This window comes from Melospiza melodia, chromosome 11 (assembly GCF_035770615.1).
Source record: "Melospiza melodia melodia isolate bMelMel2 chromosome 11, bMelMel2.pri, whole genome shotgun sequence".
Lineage (NCBI taxonomy): Eukaryota > Metazoa > Chordata > Aves > Passeriformes > Passerellidae > Melospiza > Melospiza melodia.
The window spans coordinates 10,935,912-10,958,372 of NC_086204.1; the positions used below are offsets into that span (position 1 = coordinate 10,935,912).

Consider the following 22,461-nt stretch of genomic DNA (forward strand, 5'->3'; position numbering starts at 1 on the left):
TTGGGAAAAGGTAAATATAAGGACACAAGCAATCTATTATTTTTCATTATAACATTTCTCTTGGATTCTACACACAACAATCTAACATTTCAAGGCACATAAATACAACATCCCATTAAAAGTTCAGTAATTTTAATTAAGTAATTTTTAAAGAGAAATCTAAACATTAGCAGTATTACAGAATTCTTACAATTTGATTTTTTTTATTCTCTTCAATGCAAATTTAAGTATATCTTTCTTAATATGTAACACCATTTTTAACAAGTCAATTCTTTTGAGTGCATCAGGTTTTGTGTGCTTTGTGCTTTTCTTTTTCAAGTTACCAAACCCTTTGAAAGACTGAGCTGCTTCCCTTTTTGTCCTGTCCTTTCCCCATGCCTCCACTTCCTCAGAGACATGCTTCATTTTGGAATTTCTGTATCACAGGCAATTCAACTTCTGAAACAGAGAGACTATGTAGACAATCATAAGGAATTTGCTAAGAAACTAAATTTTAAAAAAGCTTCAGTAATAATTTCTGTATATACTTAAATATAAAGTGTACTTCAGTGCACAGTTGACAGCATTTCTCCAAAGTTGTTTACTGTGATTGGAACTGCTCAATAATTCTGTGATTAACAATCTACCTTACCCAGCACCATCTAAAAAGCCTTTAGATTTTTCACAATTATACATATTTAAAGAATTTTCAGCAAGTTATTTTTACAGAAAACATTACAATTTATGACACTGAACTTGTATTAAATATTTTTACCATAAACCCGTATTTACAACTTTTCTCTTGAAGTCCCTACCCAAGAGCCTAGGCCCTTTTTAATTCAGTCATCTTTAGAAATAAATGCCATTATAGAAGGTTTTCACAGTTCTCAAAGACAATTCCAGTTTATATATAATTACAATACTTTTTTAGCATAATTAGTTAGGAACAAACATGCCCTTGTGAAAAAGTAATTGCAGTGTAATATTAAACAAAACCTAAGAAACACACGTGTTTATCTTCTCATCTCTCTGCCTTCTACTCCCCCAAAAGCAGCAAATTTAAATTATAATATGACCTCCATTAGGAAACATGTAGTATTGAAGTGCAGTATTTGGAAAAGTCAGTTCCATTAGAATATGTACATACTGTTTGTGTTTTTAATGCATCACAAACATCACCATATCTATTCATCCTTCATCCAGACCGTATCCTTGGGTTTACTAAGGCTCTTCACATCCTCTAGTAGTTTTCTAGGTGTCAAAATATGAGTAGAACCTGACAAAAGAACATAAGTATGAACTGTATCAGTCAAATTCTGACTTTCCCTCTTTAAACCGCCAGTTACATGCCAGTGCTTTTACTGCACCTGGAAAACTGACAAGTGCAACACTTCAAAGTGTTTTCATGGAAAGCACCATCATGTAAGTGTCACCATTATGTGGGCAATGCCCCTCTTCCCACACTCAGACATCCAGATCAGGATTCATACTTTGAACACAAGTTTCAGGTCCTGCTCTGCCCTGTTTGAAAGACAGGACTGAACCTGGGCACTTGTCCCAGCCTGCAAGAAACCTGACTTTCTGTGAAAGGGTGAGTTAACGAGAGGCATTGCCCTAGAATCAGTAAAGTATCTGGATTCAAGATTATCACAAACAGTAGTGTTCCACAGAAATACCAGTTGGAGAAAATTTGCTTTAACTAACATTTCCTTGGAAAAACAAAATTCAAGTGTTGAGCAGCAAAGAAAATGCTTATTATTCTTCAATGCACAACTTCCTCTCTTATTCTCAGAGAGTGATTATAACTTCTGGCACAAAGAGTCACCCTGCAGTTCTGAAGGCAACAAGTAGTGTCACTGTGAATGGGCTAATATTCCTGGAGTTCTGAATCAGAAACACAGACAAATGTTAATTTTTCAGTAATCCATATGGAAATTTGGCAACTATCACCTTCCCTCAGAAATCAGGATTACAAACAAAACCACAAGAATAATCTCTAAACAAAAGGGAAGATGGTGCTGTGGTGAGTGCCAGATACCCCAGTAAAGATTCACCTACTCTAAACATGGTATTGTAAACAAGTTTCAGATGAGGAAATAATCTGGTTAAACTACATTCCTGTTGTCCTGGTCCTTCCATTACTACTCAGAACTAGAACCAGCACTAAACCTACCTCAACCACCACCAGGGAAACCAGCAAATAATAAATAAAACAAAACCAACCACACACAAACACACGTACAATACCCCTGAATATTTTGAGGTAACAGACTCTAGATTTCAGAACCAAGGTTGGCATTGTCTTAGGGAAGAGTATTTATTTAAAAGCATGGTAGATGGTAAACAGATTCAATCGGAATCTCAAGACTAAATTTAAATGCCAGATGTTGACCTCTCAAGTAATTTAGAGTGCTTTAGATGACCCTGCACCCAGCCATCAGCCAGCCCTGCAGATGGACACAGGTCTGTGATAAGATTCTGTATCTAGGAGCTCTGTTCCTATATATTATATATATGTACAAGTTTTAGCACCTAATTATTTCCTGTAATGCTATTTAAAATTCATTTGAAGCACAGCAGCTGATGGAACAAGCATTTACTTGGAACAAGCATTTACATCTCCAAAATGCTGAGAGATTACTACACCAGCTGCCAATTGCCAAATCTTAAGCAGGGGAGTTTTCAGGACTCAAGCGGTTAATCATTGTGTGGTTTATGCAAAGCTTCCAGGTACCCACAAAAGAAACTAGAAAATATTGCAAAGTTAACTGAACTACACTGAAAAAGGGGTTTGGGGTTTATTTGTTTAGTTTTTTAGAATGTTGGTTAGGATTGTTGGGCTTTTTTAATACTCATCTTCCTTCCAAAGTGAGCAATTTTGCACTAGTCTGTCAGCTTTCCTACTTCCAAAAGCGATTAGAGTAGCAAGTGCCACTGAAGGTAAAGCACAGGCAGATGCAAAAGTTTGTGAGGAAACCGTAATGCAAAATAGAGGTCTCATGAAATCCTGTAGGCTACACGCTGACATGTCTCTGACATAATTCTTCTGTAGGGCATAACTGTTTTGTCCTTAATGTCTTGTGGCAAAAAAATCCCTCCAAACATCAATCACTTGAGATAACCTGCAGAGATCCTTTTAAGTGCATAGTTTTAAGAAATACACTGGCTATGGTATTAGTGTGGTGAACCAAGAGAGGAGATCTAAGCAAAGTGGATCTTACATTTTCCAGAGCCACATGGAGTACACCACACCCCACCCTTTCCCACGGCAAACTCACCAATGACAACCTCACAGGACGTGTAGGCCTCGGACACCTGGTAGGCGCAGCGCGTCTCCGAGTAGGTGACGCCGCCAATGACAAACACGATCAGCCTGGCGCTGCTCCTGCGCTCCTCCCTCTGACTCGCGCGGGGCTTCTGGCGGGCGCTGCAAGGGAGTTCATGACAATACACTTACACAGCTTGCCTGACTCATTTTTGGCTAAAATTACACAGTCAACAAGCAGTAGCAATTTTTGTCATGCAGTTCAGGGCTTGATTATAATTTCAGCAAAAGTATTTAGATAAATTGATAAGTTGTTTTTATTAAGTTTTGTAAATTATCACATTACTCTAACTGTTTAGGTATCACTGGGGGAAAACAAATACAAAACAAAAACCTTGTTTTACACACAGCTAACATGCCAAGGACTCCTGCCAAGCAGCTTAACTGCATGCTCCCAATTCCAGTGGCATTTTTCATGAGAGGTTCATTTGAAAAAGCTAGAGTTGTAGATTTTCCTACCTCTGAACACAAACAGAATCTCTAAAGAAAACATTTGTCTGTTATCAAATCAGATTCAGATACCTAGGAAAAACAAAAGCAGCCTGAAGTGCTTAGAATCTAATACACAAGTTAAGTCATCTGCAGTCCTGATTTCCCTGCTAGAGTGCCTTCAAGATTCCTACATTTCACCAGCCTGTAAGACAGAGATCCAGTTCCAGTGTGCAGGGACTTGCTCTGATCCCTGGCACTGATCATCCTAGTGCATATCCAGGAATAGAAGGATACACCACAAATAGTTTAATTAGAAGTGGATGTAAAAAACCTATTTTCCTAAGGCTGTGTATCTCCACTTTTTGGGTTTTTTTATTTAGAAAGGTACCAATTCCAATTCAAGTGTGTCTTTCACATTTAGGATATATTTAATGTTTCCCTCCCTGAATTCCAGCATCCTATTAGTGCAGTGAGCATTCCTGAGAGAGGAACACTCATAGTTAGCATTCCTGTGATAGAAACACTCTTGGGAGTCTTGATTCCTTTGTCTCTCCTTTTAAATAACACTATAAAAAGTGATAAAGCCCTCAAATTGGCATGTATGGGTCATGAGGTTCAAGAGCTAGGTGAATTAAAAGGAGAAAGAAGGAACAGTACAGGTGAGCTAAAAAAAAAAAAAAAAAAAAAGACATTCTAAAAATCACCTCACAGTGATAATCACTAAATATGCAAATACTCATTTCACATTCATTAGCAGAGAATTCATTTCAAGATCTCCAACTGCCCTGGACTTGCCTAAACCACTCCGTGGCAACAAGGGTCAAATGCCTAACAGGCCCATATTTCCTAATGAGAGAGACTATAGAAGATTAAATTAATTTCCTGAGGTAATTAACCCCAATGTCACCACCACTAACATAGCAGAGACAACTTCCAGAAGTAAAACATTCTTTTTACCTAAGTCACAGTACTGAACATTTATTGCTGAAACTACTTCACACTCAATGGTTTAAACTTCTCATTATGCAAATATGAAACGTTATTTCTAATCTTGAAGCAAAAGGGAGATACTACAAATAAAAAAAGCTATACATTACTAAGAATTATTAAAATAACAACCAAGTTGAGTATATTTTAGATTAAATAAAAATACAGGCTTGGCACATGAACATTACCTTACATGTGTTATTCCACTGTTCAGTAAGCACACTTCTGTAAGGCTTTAAAAAGTAAACGGCAGGAATACTGAGATCTGGGTAAACTGTGCTTCAGGAAATGAAACCATTTACCTTACTGCTCCTGAACCATTCCAGGTGGGAGGGCAGCGGGAACAATAAGGCCAGTCTTTTGAATCTAATTTGTTTTCTATAGCATCCTGAAGTGAAAATAAAGACACACTTTAAACAGGCATACAGACCTTAACTCCACCAAGTTTCAGCTTTCAGAAAGGATATCTAACTGGCATTTCATGCCAACACATCCAGCCCAACAAATAATTGCAAGTAGCATCTCATGAATAACACTCCTATGTAACAAAATGCTAGACGACATAATGCTAAAATATATTAAAAGTGTTTTGTGTATGACAGGGAATTGTGAGTATACGTGCTTTTTTATAAACATAGACTGATTTAACTGTTCAGATTTCACTAGCAGCTTTTCTTCTGTGAAAACCTTAATGTATTTAATTTCTATATGGCAATGTATGAGAGAAGTCAGAGTCCTGTAAAAACATAAATGAACATGAGAAAGCCATCAAGAATGTATGAATGACAACACTGGATCAGACTAACACCAGTGAACTCACTATCCTGTGTGACATCAGTCACTGACTGATGCTTAGGAAGAGGTTTAAGAACAATGAAATTACACTTCTGGCATGTAACACCTTCCAGGCTCTACCACAATACAGTTTAGATTGGAATTGCAGTTTAAAGACCCATTGGAGTTAAACCAAGAAGATACAGATCTCTAAATTACACCAAACACTGCCAATCCCAGGACAAACTGTTCTAAAAGACCTCTTGCTTTCACTTTCATTTGCTTCACCTTGAAAATGACCTCTAATAAGGAGTATTACTAACAAGCAGTCTAATGTTCTATATTGCAGACAGACTAGAAGTGATCAATTTGCCCACCAGATGTATTTAACAAAATTAACTCAAAATACTGTGGAACTCAAAAGATGGGCTACAACAGCTCACTCAGGTAAATTTCTGCACTGCACCCATGAATTAATTAGTTGGTGAAATTTACCTCCATAACATCTTTGATAACAGGTGTCCACCTAGAAAGCTGAAAGGTTTCTTCTTTAGAACGGTCCCTTCTTATGTATTTATTCTGTTGAGAAACAAACTGAAAAGATTTTCAAAATATGGTTGTATTATTTACTGTTTGGATTTTTGAAACTTATTAGCAGTCAGCAGCAGAAGAAGGGGGGATAAGTATGAGATTTTAAAGAAATAATAAAAAATATAAAGAACAATAATTAATATCTCTAGAATTCAGAATACATTAGAAATACTAACTTCAGAGAGAAGGAACTGAGTAAGTTGGCAGTTTCCAAAATCAACTAGCTGAAGCCACCACCTGATAATTGCAGAGGGAACATTATGGGTATCTTACTTTAAACAACTAACATGAATAATTTTCAAAATTTTTTTTTGTAATGTGTTTAAGTGGTAAAAGAAATCCTAGCAATTATCTGCTTCCAAACCCAGACCTGGATAATATTGCTAAGAGTTGCTGAAAGAACTGTAGGTCCTTGGACAGTAAGAAATCACAAAATAAATAAATACATTCTTACTGAAGAGATAACAGGAACATCAAGGTATTTCCAATTTCTTATCATATCACTATCACTTTCTATGTGTACATTCTGGATCAGCTTGTCCAAGTTCTCCTGGGTAGTTCCTTTAATATATGGAAAAGAGACAACAATTACCAAGTGACTGTAAGACCAGTTTTGTCTCACAGGCTATTATTTAGTGCAGAACTTTTGTTTGTTCTGTGTGACCAGTCTAAGCTTTACATAATACTATATTTCAGATAAAACTTTGTTAAGGTCCATTCTTGAGACCTAAACTCAGTACTGTTACAGATTCCTCAGACCAACATTCTGCCAATTTGCTCCTTTTCTACAAGAAATTTTTCCCCACTGACTTAATTTTCAGGTTGCCACAAATATGGAACTTCCCTTTAAGAGCTTCAATACCATGTGAAAATAAGAGAACAAACTATAATGCAAGGATAAGAATGGTATTAAAACACTCTATGAATCTACATTTGAATTACAACTCTTAACTCCTTGCTAGTAGTATCTTTGCTGCTAATGTGAGAGAAAATACAGAGGATAGACAGGATTTCTTTCAAACCCAGCTCTCCAATGCAGAGACTTAGGTTAACTACAACCACTGTACTATCTTAAAACTTGAGTTAAAGTTCATAGCACTGAGGAAAAAATGGGGCAACTTGTCATACCATTTGTGCTAAAGATATACAGGAGAATAGCTCTGATTTTGTCATAGCTGTCATGACTTTTGTTGAGCAGAACTGGAAGTAGGACCCTCATAGAGTCTTTTACTTTTTCACCTTCTGCATCAGTTCCAAGAGCCAAGTCCTAAATTAATAAAAAATAAAAACAGACACCATGGTTAAAATCATTGAAGTAATTTAAATCAATGTTGTTCTGTGTGTTTTGAAAGGCATTTTTATGAAAGCAAAGGTTTCAGGAAACAATCAAGCTGCATCAATTAAACTCAGTATGACAAGTCTGACATTCGTTTCAATAGTTACAGCATTAAAATAACACTACATAACACTTAAACATTTCAAACTATGATATCTAGAATTCTTAAAAACATAAATTAGAGTCACAATGTAATGCATCACCCTAAAACGTGCTTTTCCCAGACATGTAAAAAGGGCTTCCCTCTGCACAACATATTAAAGCAACAACATAGGAATTTCGAGCCCTGAAAACAAAGTTGATCCTTATACCAATTAGCCAGATTTCAAGACCAAAAAAACCTCCAAAACTCTTAGGAACACCTCCTTATTGGGAGATTAAGAGCCTTGTATATTAGACTTAGTTTTAATACTACCACCTCAAAAACTGTTTACAAAATAACGGCAAGAGACATAGTAGCTTAGTCAGTTAAAGCAAGCTTCTATTCCTGCAAACAAAAAAGTGGTGCTTGCAATACTTGCAAAGTTGCTCTTTGTGGCTTTTTTAAACATACCTGTTCAGTTTTACAGAGCCTTTCTATGTTAGATTTGAACTTGCTCATGCAATCTTCTGCTATGCTAAGATGAACAACTTGCTATAAGACAGAAAGAACAAAAAAAATAAAAGAAAATCACAAGCTGTCATAGCTTGAATTTTTTCCAAGCATATCCATCATTTTTACTGGTTACAAGAGTCAATCCTTCAGTACCATCATATTCCCATAATACTTTGTAAAACACTAAACTGTTATGACATCTTCAATCCTCAAAGCACACAAATTATTTCATTTTTTACATGGTAAAATGAAACACATGGAAACAAATTTTCTTTGCTAAATTTTACAGAAGGTGAAAACATGAATTTGGAGAAGAGCTATAAAACACATTACAGGAAAATGACAGACTAAAACCACATTTCAACAAAAAGTCAAGTGCACAGAATTATTTCCTGTGAAGTTGTGATTACAAAAGACCCCTTACCTTACTAATCTCTTTACGATAGAGTGGCATTTTTTTCATTAACTGGGACAGAGCAGATATGGATAACTGGAAAGAAATGCCACAAGTTGAAAATCTGTTACCCCAGTAAATGACGTGCTTATTTCCCTTCCCATTGCAGCCTGCTTCCCCCACAACCCTTGAAAATTCCAGTTCAGAAGTCTTAGTTTCTCTAGTAGATCCATAAGTTACATGGATGTGATCAGCTGAAAATAACTAAATTACCAGGAAAAACAATATCTAAACTTAAACAACTTACTTTTCCTTCTGTTGCCTTTGTTTTTGATGAAGCATCTTTCAAAAGTTTTGGTATTTCCCTGAAGAGGAAAATAATGAAAGGCAACAGCACATGAGTGCTTAAATTTTTTCTTAAAAATCTTAAAAGAACTGTGCAACAAGAACTTTTGAATGAAAGTAAAAGCTGAAATACAGGTCTGGCTTCAGAGAAATGAGTGCTTTTATACAAAGGAAATATTAAACATTCTGTTTGCAATATCTTCATAATATCATTTGATGCAGCAGCTTGGCAGCACTGCATGCAAAATAATCCCTTCAGATTTAAAATATTTGAAAACACTTGCCAGGATATGACTCGATTTCCATTTACCTCAAGAACTGCAGGTAGCATTAGTATAACTGCATACCTGGGTACATACTGTATTTTTAAAGCACAATTTCTTCCTGGCATTGATTACTTAACTGAATCCAGTCTGTCTTGCAAACCATGTTCATTACTGCCTGAATTCCCACTGAACAGCTCTGACACCCTCCCTGTCACAGAAACCAAGAGCTGGCTTTGTTATTTATGCACATACTCTATCACATCTGCAATATGCTTGTGCCGCATCTTCACCCACAGGTCATCATCTTCCTCCAAAATCGCCTCCTTTTCCTTCCCACCAGAGCCTTCTGTTTTGTATCTTCCAGGAGAAAATTCAGACAATTATTTGGGGTTTGGGTTCCCCCCAGTTTTCATCACTTATTACAGTATTATTTGTAACAGTTTAATCAACATAAATGGTAACAGCAGTAATTGACAAAAATTTAAATTTCTAAGCCGAGCCAGTGCCTGAGAAAAATATAATTTACAGGATTTTACAGATTACATATTTTAACACAGAAGCAGCAGATAAATTTTAGAATGATTCTTTAGGGCAAGAGCTTCTGGACATTCTTTTAAACGAACAGTGACTGGAGTTTTAAACACACATTTACATGCACCTCAATTTCTCTTCAGTTTTGGTTTCAAGTGTAAATGGCACAAAATAATACACACTGCAATTGCCAAGTGCAGCTTTCTTTCTGTATTATAAGACTTTATAACTAAAGGAAAATGAAATTACATTCACCAACACAATGCTAAGCAGGACAATACTTCACATATAAAAGCAACTGTTGCAGAGCATCACAGAGCAGCTATTACATGACTATAAGCAGCAATAAACCTAAAACAAGACCACAATCATGCCACATAATATTTTCACATTTATAGAAACTCACACAGTGCAGATTGCCAGAAAGCAAAACAATGAAAAAAATTCCAAGATTAATGATGAAAGTCAGATGGTGACTACCTAGAAAATATTCTGCTACATTTTCATACCCAGCAATCAAACCCAGACTCAGAGTCTACACTTTCTATTAAAATCTTCACTCAGCCCTTCTGACTAAAGATAGACATTCCTCTTTGCGTGGCTACACAATGAGGTCAGCAGGTCTCTTGCTGAAGTGGATCATCAGAAAGCAAAGTCCTACCAAAACCATTGCTGTCAGAACAATCAGACAGCAAAGCACGTAACTTATGCAAATTAACATTACACTCCAACAGTGCTTACAAAATGAACATGACTGATTTAAATGTGTATTTACAATAAAACATTTCAACAACTACAGAAATTAAATTATTGGAGCTATAAAGGTGAGCATACCTGAGAAAGACCCTAGCTTTTTCTCATCATTCAGTTAGTTGTATTGCTGGTCTTGTTATGCCAAAAAAAATGGAGAATATGAAAGAAAATCTAGAGAATCTCAATGTGCACTCCCAAGGCTTTACTTCAAGAGTAGTACAAGGTTCTTAGTTCTTAAAAAATGCAATTTGGTAGACTCAAAACTTAACAACAATGACAACTAGATCCTACCTAACATCAGCTAAGGGAGGAAGTTAAGAAAATGATGAAGTTACAAATGCAGGAGGAAAGACTAACAATAAGTGAAGCAACCATTCTGCAATATAAGCAGCTAATATTGCCATGGTGCAATTGAGCTAAACAATTTCAGGGATTTTATAACCAAGAATAAACTATTTAGGTTGGGTTTTTTTTAAGTACTTGCTTGTAAGTATCATTTTCAATGGGTAGCAGATCATATGCCATTGCCTGGAAGGTGAGCTCATGGAGTACAGTTGATACTGGGTCAAAACCACGATCAATTATTATTAGTTGGGAGTGGGTTTTAGCCTAGAAAGCCATCAAACAAACACAAAGTTAAGACATAAAGGAGAAAGTTAATGTATGTTAAATCTATTTGCATTAAGTCACAGCACTGCAGGTATTTTTAGAAAAATAACTGAAAAGCACTGCACTACAGTCCAAGTGTTTGTTTGAACATTTGAATTCTATACCATGGTTTTAAATACTAAGTTTAAGGCAATACTCTTAGCTCACTGCAATACACTCAGAAAAATGAATTTTATTAGTCTAGTGAACAAAAAAGGTAAAAGAAAAACAAACAAAACCCCAAAAATGCTGCCCAGAGATTTAATAGATAACTTCATTGTTTGTATTGCAGATCAGATAGTGCTGCAATACAGGAAAACACCTTCAAACATTCAACTGAAAGTTTCATTTGGGGATTTAGTGAAGTGGCAGTAGCAACAGGAACATTTATTTCTGTAGCAAAGTGCAAAGTCAAAATCAGAATGGTTTATCCCATGGTTTTGTGTTTAAGCAGCTGCCCTAATCAGGCCTGATTTGTAGTTACAAATCAAAACCAATATTTATGTGAACAGCTGTATCTTTGTAGACAGTAAGTCCCTTCAGGGGAAACATTTCAATTCTGGAGTAAGCTCCTGCTACACATGGTGTTATGGAAACAACATTTATCCACTGGTCTTCAGGTTTGTAGCATCCCCCTGTATTATCAAAGGGCTAATTTTTCAAATAAAATCAGTTTGATCACACAAATACACCTTTACCCCAATAGTATTGCCTCTACATGGCTTTCATACACAAGAATAACTAAACGGCAACAAGCTGCCTTTATTATTAAATAATATCTATATTTGTAGAATTTAATTGTTGAAGAATATTTCAAAGATTTCTTTTCACCAGACATACAAAAAAGTTTTAAAAAGAAATCAAACATTTTAGTTCACTGTCTACCTTTATTTGGCTTCTCTCATCTGTTTTGTAGTAGTTTTCAAGACTTTTTTCAACAAGCTGTGCAAGTTTGCTGGCTCTATCAGATGGTCCACTGGGAAAAAAAGGAAGCATGCAAAAATAACTTACATTTCTTCATCAGAACACTAAAATGCTACCTCTAAAACAGAAAACTCCCTAGGATTGATGCTCTGCTTTCATGAGTTTCCAAACTCCATTCTCAGTATTTCCAATACGTCTTCAGTTTTACATTATGATGTTATCTTTGAATGCTCCAGGTATTTTACACAGCAGAAACAGCTTCAGCCAAAAGGCTGGCATTAGCTGGAACATGGTCCAGCACATAAAGTTTCACTCAGAGGTGGCAAACAAGAAAGAAAAATAAGAAAAAGAGAAAGAAGAGGGAAAAAACAAAACAGTCAAGCAACTGCTTGTTACCTTTGCAGAGAATAAGACACTCCTTCACATTACACCACAGAATGCAGTCATTGAATACAATTTCAGAAGCCCACTGTGACTTCAAAGACAGTAAATCCCTCTCAAAGTTCAAAAGAGGCATTCTTCTCAATATCTGTACTACAAGAAATCCTGATCTCATGTACCACAGTAATTTCTGAATTCCTTGGTGCCAAGCAGAGCTGCAATTGGCTGAACAGCAGCAGCTCTGTTACAGGATTATGCATGTGGCATACAAGAATGCAGCATATCAGTGTCACCCCCCTGACCAGACAGAAACAAAGCATTCAGAACAAGACAGGGTATAGCAAGAGCTGTTACATGCATTACACAGAAAAACACTGCTCCACCTACACTTCACAAATTCCTATCACCGCATATTTCAGACTTGTGATTAAAAACAAATCATGCACAACCACAAGGGGGGAAAAAATCCAAAAAAACTATGCTGCAGCCTCGAGCTATGATGAAATAATGTGGTGGGTCCTGGAAGTGAACACAATTACTATAAAACACAATTCTGTCCCACCTTTTATATCGCACTCCTGGATTCTCATCTAGTGTGGCACACAAGGTAACAATTTGTTCAGCCATGACTTGCAGTACAGCATCTTTCTCCTTGGTCTTTTCCAGAGTGGGACTGTAGCAGCGGTAGAAGGCTTCTGGGATGTTGAGAGTAAACACCTGCATAAAGCACAAGCAAAATAAAAGAGCCTAACTTGCAGATTGCCAAAACACCTGGTAAAAAGTTTGCTAATAATTTAAAACTGCAAGAAAAAGTCATATATAGGACACTTAAGAAAAAACCCAAACAAACCCACACTTCATTCCTCTATCCCTGCTGAGCTCATCTTCTTGTTCTCAGACTTCTTCCCTATTACTCTCCCACGTAAATTACTCTATTTTTCAAATTATGGAAGGAAGGAACTAAACACCTGTCAGTGCCTTGTACAGAGCCATACAATGCACTATCAGAATGATCGTAGAAAGCATCAAGGTTAAATTGGTTTAAAATAAAAATTCACATATTGTATCTGCTTTTAATATGAAGAATTTACCTTGAATAGCTGAAATTCTTTAAATGCATTAAATCTCGATTAAAGCAGCTTAGTACTACAGAGATGAAAGGCTTTTTCAACAGTTTTGTAAATGGAATGCAAACATGGGTACAATCCCATTGTCAGTAAATGGATTTCCTCCAGCTTCAGATGGACTCTGTAACTACAGAGCCATCTAGATAAAGGTGTTTGCTTCACTCGAGTAGATAATCACCTGGACTTTGCCCAGAGCTCAGCCTGATCATTTACTCCTAGCATCCCAGGAAGCAGGCACACCAGTTAACATTGTTCCTCTGCTAAGGACTGAAAAGGTTCTCACAACCCCAGATACTGAGAATACAAAACTCCAATAAAAACAAGAAGAGTGCTGCCCAGCCTTAGTGCTGCTTATTTTCAACTACAGAAAAGTAGTCTTAATTTCTGCTTTCACAGTGAGTCCTCCAGAGAACCACAACATTTTCATAGGCTTTATTTGATACTGAAAAGCAGCTTTGGCAGGGCTCCCAAAACCAGCTTGAAACAAAACTTGTCAACATCAACCTCACTGGAAAGCAATCAAACAGGGCACCATGCTCATTATCCCCTGATGGATTCTCAACCAAAATAATAAAGAACCCTTTATAATGAAAAGGAATGTGTCTTCAAACCAGGACACTGCCCCACAGTGAGACAGGGGTAGCAGCAATCCCTCCTATATCCACCTGCCACTTGGTACACATAAGAGTTGTCCCTTTGACAGGTTGGTAACATTTGACATGGGAAGCATTTGTGGTTAGTTCTGGTTAGTTCTCCAGCTCCCAGAACTGGGCGGAGCTTGGAGGCTTCACTGTCTTAGTGAGCATCAGTGAGCCCTCTGTGTTTCATGAAGGGCACGAGCAGCAAATTACTTTTCAACACAACACCCACTGTGTGGCTGCACATGGAAAACACCCATTCCTTTCTACTGGTAGTATGGACGTTTAATTGAGAATACAGAATTTCCATACTCTCCTCTCACTGAAAAGACTGTCAAGTGGTAATAGTTTTTGTTCCACTCCCCTTCAGTTCTCTTAGTCCATTTGTTGTCCTTTCCTGACTTTCACCAAGTCCTACTTTACTCCTATGCACCAACCTATCAAAGTAAAACTTCAGCATCAGCAGTAACAAACTCTTACCAAAAACCAGCCAGAATACTTGCTTGCTCTTAGGGAACAGATTCCTTCTTTAACCTCTCCATTGCAACTGACACCAAGTCTTGCAAAGAGTAAAACTTGGAGTACAAGAGCATTTGTTTTCATCTGAAAAGCATAAGCAAGCACTGGAAATGTGCCCAAATGGAAATATCTCGCAGAGTTTGTCAATCAAAAGCTACACTCTATTTCATTGTTTTCTAAAAGGTCAGCACCACTTGAGAATAATCCTCCAGATTACTGTTAAGGTTAAGAATTAAACTTACCTGAGATTCATAAGGGAAGAATGAAATGTTGATCTCCTTGCATTTCTTTATTGATTTTGCACATGAAGCCTTAATTTTATTGAAGAGGCTGTCAGGACAAACTAGGGGAAAAAAAGAGACTCTAAATACAAATAATTTGTACTATTCCAGCTGTCAGCTCACTTACACAGTATTCAGAGCAGACAATTCTCTATTAAGACCCAATTAAGCAAAAAATACAAAAAAAAAGCCTACTCTTCCTAAAGTGAAATAGATTATATAATCAATATTTTGTTAATGAAATCTTTTTTGAGAAGCACCACTGCTCAATTTATACTGGCTTTTTGCAAGCAAAACATTGTTGAACACTCATTAGCAGTCTGCTAGGATGTTGATTTTATCAAAGTAAAGGGTTCTGTTATTTCTTCTCATGTTGGAGAGAAAAAAACATTTCCCAAGCTACAAAAAGAAATCATGTGTATATATCTGAGAGCAAAACAGAGATATGGAATTTAATTAGATCTCTAAGGTGTTCCACCACACTTCCAGGCTACATTGGATCCCAGTCTAGAAATTTAATTTAAGGAATACTTAGATGACATGAATATTACACAAACTTGGAAGTGACAGAGTTATTTCTCTAACTCAGGAGCTATTCCTCTTAACAGGAAAAGTTTTGGCAAGTATTCAAACTGAAAGCTTGCCCACTTGCAACCAAGGACCATACAGCAAGACAGCAGTACTTTTCCACAATAACTGTTGCTTCAGCATGAAATTAAAGAAGAAACCAAGAATTTGGATAGTGATTTAAAACTGCTTTGAGAACATCCAGTAGCAGATACAGTCCACAAAGAGGCATGTCTCAGTCTCTGCCTTCAGCAGCACATTTGGGTTTTTTGTTTTCCCCTCTTTAGAGCCATTTTAGTCACGCTGACTGACTGCAGGGCCATGTGCAACCACATGAACCCTGCTCCCAGTAATTGTCTCTGCTGCACAATTAATGTCATGCATGCAAGGGCTAAGCAGGGCCCTTCTTTCAGGGAAGGGGAAAAGCTGGCTCACAGCTCTGAAGGAACTACCTGAAGCAACCAATTACTGACCCAGCTCTTGCACAAAATTCTCACGCAGTTATGTTTTTGGTACTCTTGTTTATGTAGAGATACATAGTGTGACTTGAATTGTCTTCCTCCACACTCCAACACAGGAGAAGACTGGAATACTTAAAAATAAAACTACATTACCTAAATTAAAAGCAGAGGTGGAGAACAATCAAGACTGTTTGGTAATTACGAAAGAAATTATTATTGCCACTTAGCATGGCAACTATAGCCTGGCAACCCAGATATATGCTTAATGACTTGAGTCTCAAACCTTCTAGCAAGAAATAGGGTCCAAATTTTTCATTTACTCAGCTACAGACAAGAGAAGGGAGCAGCTTACTTAGTTACCCATATAAAGTTACCAAACCACAGCCCAAAAGCTTACTTACAGTCAGTGAAATACACGTATGCTGCTTTGTATCTGCTGGATGATTTATTGATGAAGTCATCAATCAGTCCATCTACAGACTTATGGGGGCAAGGAAAATAAGGAAATAAAATCAAAAAACATCATGCCAGTGTTTTGCCTTTCTACACATACCAGACAAAGCTTCTCCCTCCTCTCCTCCTGCTCTATTACCAAGTCCCACTTAGGAATACTACATTTCAACATATAAGAAAATACTGAAGTTTAAGATTTTTAATTCCAGATGAAGAATAACAAGCAATTACAGATGGTCAGTCATGCACCAGGCTCATTTCAGGAAGCACACACATCACAGCATTTGCATCATTTTCCAGCTGTAAAAGTGCTGAGATTTATTGTCTCAAGAATTTTTAGGAAGTAACAGTAATCTCTTATTAGAGCCATTACTTTGAATTCTACTTTTCAATGTCTTGCATCATTATGTGATACAACATGTCTTTCAGTGGGGTTACAATTGCTAAGCAATGATACAGTGCCTACACTGACCACAAGGGGCACGTTTGCAACATATTCCATGGTGGCACTACTTTGTCTTTTCGTCTTGGGAAATCAGGCATCACACAGAGGACTATCACAGAAAATGCAGAGGTAAAGTACTGCATAGCTGTACAGAGTAAATAAACATTTTAAAATAAAGGTTTTTTCATTTTGCAACACTTTAAAATACTAACCTTTTTGGTGGGAGTTATTAAATATATTGCCTTCATGTGTGGGACAGGCTCACGGGTTTTATATACATTCTCCACCACTATAAAGTAAGAAATATTACATGTTTATAATTAGGAACATTATGTATCTTTAAGGAAAACATTGCACATATTTTACTTCATTTTTATCAACTCTATATTAACTGCAATCAAGTTGTCCACAATATTAGAGGTAAGGACGTACCTTCTGCCAAGAGTCTTGATTTATTTCTTTGTTATTTTATATACAGAAGGTTACCACAAGGCTTTGTCAACTCTCAGGCTAGTGACAACTGAAGTTGTAGGATTAAATCCTTCCTAGGTACTCTACACTTGTACAACAGAATGGCAATGAAACATGCTCCAGCTATGGGGCCCAGCAGGAACTCTTGGCAAGAGAGCTCTTTGCCCAGCACAGTGAAGGAGAGGGACAGAGAAACTGCAGGGCATCATCTTGGACTACAGCCTCCTCTGTCCTTTGTTTGCCTGTGTCCTGGGCAATTACTCTGTTTCAACATAATTGCAGGCACAAATTAAGACATTTTTCAGCAAATCAGCTTCACTCATCTCTTGTTTTTCTCTGTTTGATAAAGTCATTACTGTATAGTTTTACAACACACTAGCTTGAGAATGCAGAGATATTCTTGTGGCTCAGAAATTTTGTGGGGGAGGAACAAGGAAGATAAGTAATGTCAGACATCTGCATGTGGAAAGACAGGTTCCTTTCAACAGTGTGCTCACTAAAAAGAAAAGGTTTCTTCTTGATGAAAAGGATACATGTTCACCAAAAGTTTCTCACAAAGGATAAGTAGCACTTAAGAGTTAAAACACACACCAAAAAGCAAAACTGATACAGCTACAATTACATTTTCAGAATAATCACATTGTACTGAATAGCAGGAATAAGAAGAGTATTGTGGAATAAATAATCAGGTCTAAGCATTGTCTTCTTACACAAGCATTTCTAAGAAGCTAGTCCTAAAGTTAATTAAAACTAGTTCATTTACATCTGGGGAATTTATTTCCATTTCAAAAATAGGCGCCAGCAAACAAACATCCATTCCTACCTCACAAAAAAAACCCACCAAAAATGCAAAATCAAAAACCACCACAAGAACAAACAAACAGCAAAAAAAAAGTAAAAATACAAAAAACACCAAAAACCCCCAAACAAACAAAACAAAAACAAACAAAAACAAAAAAAACCCACAAACCTTTAGAGCAATCTTTAGGGAAAAAAATTAAAGGGAGATCTGAGCTCTCAGGCAGAGAAATATTTGTTTTTTTCCTTAAAACAAACAAACAAAACAAAACACACAATTGACTAATTACTGTAGAAGCCTAAAGGTCCACTAATTTAATATCCCATAACTACTTGCCTTCATCAACCAAATAAAGACCATTTCTCCAAGGGTACTATCAATTTCAGTCTTGCCCTTTTTCTTACCAGGATATTGCCATTGGTGTATCAATAAGAGTTATGCTTACCTGTGACACCCTCTGCCAGCAGATCAGTCATTTTGCAGCACAGTGACAGTAATTTAGTAGTGTAATCATCTAAGAGCATTACCTAAACATATTTTAAGAAAAACACACACAAGTATTTAGATACATTAATCGGCTATATTAAATCCATGTCATTTCCTCCATAACTTGTCATAAAAGTTTGAAGTTAAAACTATTTTATCATTCTATTTTTTCATTACCTGCATACACCAACATTGCAGGGGGAAATTAATTTCATAAGGCAGCTTCTAATGGACAAGATTTCCAAAGACAAGCTCAATCTTAAATTTGAGCTTTGTTCCCCCTACTCATACTAGAAAGTACTTTGAAAGTTTCCTTGGACACAAGTCTTTTGAATTCCTGCTGATTTACCCCATGGCCTACTCAAATATACCTGTATTTATTTTAAAACTGTTTGATAGCTTAATCAGTTCTACAGGTATCATACTGCTGAATCCTGCTACACATGCACTGCAGTACAGTGTAATTTTTGAAATTAATAAAGTACAAGTATTTCAAAAGGAAAATGAAGATTAACACAAACTGTTTCTAATTTTTCGTCACACCTAATTTAAAAAAAAAGACTACTAGCCATTTGTTCTTCCTGTAGTAGCCTCTAGATTTTTCAATTTGTATTATACAGCAATCTGAGTTCCCAAAAGTAAAGTCTATTACTTGGGCAGAAAACAATCTTGAGTGAAAACACCAGACATTCATTTTATGTATTTGTTCTCTACTCAGTGATACAGATTTCTTGTTCAAGTGATGACAGAATTCTTATGAAAATTTTAACAAAATTGTACCTTCCATTCTTCCTCTTTGGTGAAGTCATCAAATACTGCTGATTTCAGCTCTGTAAGAAGAAACAGTTTAGCAGTTAGAGGAATCAAATTGTTTCTAAGAAAGAAAATAATAATTCACTCATTTAGACTCATATGTTCAGAGCCCTAAATAGAAAAATTTACAAAAAAATCCATACTGATAAATACTTGCACAGAATTCTTCACCACAAACTGTCCCTGCCTGTTTCTAGGACTGTACACAGGTGTAATAACAAATTTGTAACCATATGAAAATTTAATAACGTTCATATTTTCTGACAACACTTGTCAGTTAATTAGTCTTTAGCACTACATAGAACTCCTTTTAATAAACTGCGTGCCCAACAGCCTTGTCCAAAATCTCAAACATTATATTTTTCTACAATATTTGCCTATAAAAGACACCAGAACATATAAACGGATAATTCAGTTGTCTTGAACCTCATTTCTGCTGTTAAAAAAATAGAAGTCAGTTTTCTCCCATAATAAAATGAAAGTGCCCCTGCACTATTCCAGCTGTTATTGATTTTGCCCTCAACCTGCAGGTGCTTCACCCAAATAATTGACCTACATTGGTTTACAGGCTCTCAAAATCATTTATCTCCTGCAAGCATTCTGGACACACACAAACCAAACCCAGGTTAGTGCTCCATTTTTGTCCAGGCTTCATTTTCTTCTCATAGATTTTATACCGACCATATACCCTAACTACCTTTTCAGATTTTGTCTTCTCTGAATACATTTAATTAGTTGACAAAGGCTTTTTTTCTTCTACCCTTACTTCACAATCTAGGAAAGAACTATACACAACACTGACAGAACAGCAGGCTGCCAAATTCCTGTGTGGAAAAAAAAAGCAGCAAACCACACCTTGGCAAAATTAATGACCCGTTTACAACACACTTCCTGAAGAAAGGACTGCTAAGCAAGTGCTGTAAAAAACAGAATTGCTAAAATGCTGAATCACTTACAAAAATTATTATAACTATCTATGGCTTGGCTAGAACTCCTTATACAAGTCTACAAAACAATTTAAAGTTGAGAAAAAGGAAATTAAAAGACAGAATTCCTTAAAGAAAGGACTTGATTTAGAGATTAACTATATGCAACAGGTCTCTGTATTTCACAAATTTATCCATGGGAACTACTGTCCCCTAAATACAGGTAGCTTTCTCTGTCCTCACAACTGTGAACTTAACTGAGGACAAACTTGTGTGAATTAACTTTTCCACACACTTCTGCTTCAATTCCACACACCACATGTGTAATTTCCATGTCTATTTACAGAGCAGGAACAAGATACACATGGATACAAGCTGCTACATAAAGCATCAGCATCGCTATTTTAGACAAATCAGCCTTAATCAAAACCCCCTAATGTTTCGCTAAAACATTAGGAAGCAGCAGTTTACAGCCTTCAATTACCCATTTTAAAAGTGCCAGACAATGTCTAAAACTTAGTTCATCAATTTTCATTGTTGTTGTAGTTTTGGAAAGGCAACAGAAACTAGATGACTAACAAAGCATTCATTTCAGAAGTTCCTCTTAACTAAGCTTGTAACATAAATGTTTTATTATTCACACTGCTTTACTGTCACTCTAATCTTTGTTCCTCACACTGGCAACACAATTTTCAAACGTCTTTATGACACACTTAATGACACACTTATGGTTTGATCAAATTACTCCCTTTTAAGGTCCAAGTCTTTTATAAAATATCTCAGGACAAAACATTGGCCTTACAGTCATCGGCACAAAGAACAAGACAGCAGGATAAACAGAGCAGCAAAAGTGGGGATTTCTAAGGGTTAAGTTTTAAACAAAGGTAACAAATTCATACAAGCAGGGTACAGGTGCCAGCAACGAGGACTGAACTCCAGAGGGACAGTCTGCTTTTCACTTCTAGTGACACAAACGAACAGCCTTCAGGTGGAAGCAGAGGAGGAAAACGAAAACAAGGCGGCAGCAGGACCTTCCCACTTCAGCGGCAGCCGCCGGGCTGGCTGAGCAGCTCACGGAGTCACAAGCTCAGTACAATTAGGGTCGGGATGAGGTGGCTGCCTGCGCCTTTTCCCCAAAGGTCTCTCACTACCTGCAATACTATCAGCCTTTCTGCTCCGGCAATGAAAGGAGCACTTACAACTTCATTTTCTGTAACAAACACCAGCAGAACCGGCTCCAAAACACGGAGATAAAAATCTGCAGTTCACTTGTAAGCCTACCAGGGAACACCTTCAACTTATTCTACCAAAAAGTAAAGCCAAACACAAGGAGAGAGAGCAGAGCCCCTTCTGGGGTCGGAGCACTCTCCAAAAGTAGCAGTTCGGAGGTTACAGAGAAGTGCCTGAAGAGCTGACTTGGGTTTAGGCGCTGCAAGAGCCCGTCCGGCGGGCTGTAGCCTGCAGAGCTCACCCTTATCTCGGAAAAGGCACAAGCGTCTCTCTGCAGCGCTGTCACTGCGGACACCCGCGGCACCGCCGCAAGCCGGGGCAGCCGCCTCCCAGCAGCGCGCCGAGTCACACCTGGAACAGCCGGCACCCACAGCCCCCGCCCGACAGCGGCTGCCCACAGAGCCACCGGGCCCGGGCCCGACCCCAACCCCGCTCGGCCGCCTCAGCTCCGACACGCAGCGCGGCTCCGGCCGCGTCGGGAGCGGCCCCGGAGCTCGCCTCGGCGGGCACCCCCGACCCCACACACGGAGCTACGCGGAGCCGGCGCCTCAGAGGCGGAGGCTCCCGGCCAGCCCGCGCCCACCGAACGGCCCCAGAGCGCTCTGGCCGCGGGGCCGGGGAAGGAGCCCCACAGTCACTCACTCTGCCACACGAAGCTCTTCAGCCCCCGCACCGCCGGCGCCATCTTGCTGCCAGCCCCGCCTGGCAGCGCTGCCTTCCCCTCCCTCTTCAAGGGCGGCGGCGGAGGGCGCAGCCCGATCCCGGGCGGGGCGGCTCCTGCCGGCCGGGGTCAGCCCCTCAGGAGCCCGGCCCACCCCGCCGGGAGCCGGGCTCTCTTCCCCGGCCACCACGGGGTCCGAAATTCCCACTGGGGAAGTGCCCGGTGACGAGGGCTCACCCCTGAGGAAGGAGCTTCCTGCTCAGGTGAGCCCGGGACGGCGGGAGCCGCTCCCACCGCCGAGGCGGCCCTGGCGAGCTGCGGGG

At 38.2% G+C, this 22,461-nt stretch overlaps 1 protein-coding gene across 1 annotated transcript; it reads right to left on the reverse strand.

Moving 5' to 3' along the window:
* Positions 1-113: 113 nt before the first annotated feature.
* STXBP3 (syntaxin binding protein 3) lies at positions 114-22,197 on the reverse strand. The gene is made up of 20 exons (XM_063165562.1): positions 22,120-22,197; positions 19,289-19,338; positions 18,468-18,549; positions 16,965-17,041; positions 16,256-16,334; positions 14,788-14,888; positions 12,824-12,978; positions 11,842-11,932; positions 10,793-10,917; positions 9,277-9,381; positions 8,721-8,778; positions 8,444-8,509; positions 7,978-8,058; positions 7,217-7,355; positions 6,543-6,649; positions 5,993-6,091; positions 5,026-5,111; positions 3,258-3,406; positions 1,127-1,255; positions 114-452 (listed from the first exon to the last, which is right to left on the reverse strand). The coding sequence occupies exons 1-19, from the start codon at positions 22,160-22,162 to the stop codon at positions 1,164-1,166; spliced, it is 1,785 nt and encodes a 594-aa protein (XP_063021632.1). The 5' UTR covers positions 22,163-22,197; the 3' UTR covers positions 114-452; positions 1,127-1,163.
* Positions 22,198-22,461: the final 264 nt, after the last annotated feature.

Bases quoted from the DNA above. Each gene is read 5' to 3' on its own strand.
- STXBP3 (XM_063165562.1), bottom strand. From the start codon at position 22,162: ATGGCGCCGGCGGTGCGGGGGCTGAAGAGCTTCGTGTGGCAGA. The intron at 19,339-22,119 runs GTGAGTGACTGT...TTCTTCTTACAG, and splicing joins GAAGAGCTTCGTGTGGCAGA to AGCTGAAATCAGCAGTATTT. The intron at 8,059-8,443 runs GTAAGGGGTCTT...TCTGTCTTATAG, and splicing joins ATCGTAAAGAGATTAGTAAG to CAAGTTGTTCATCTTAGCAT.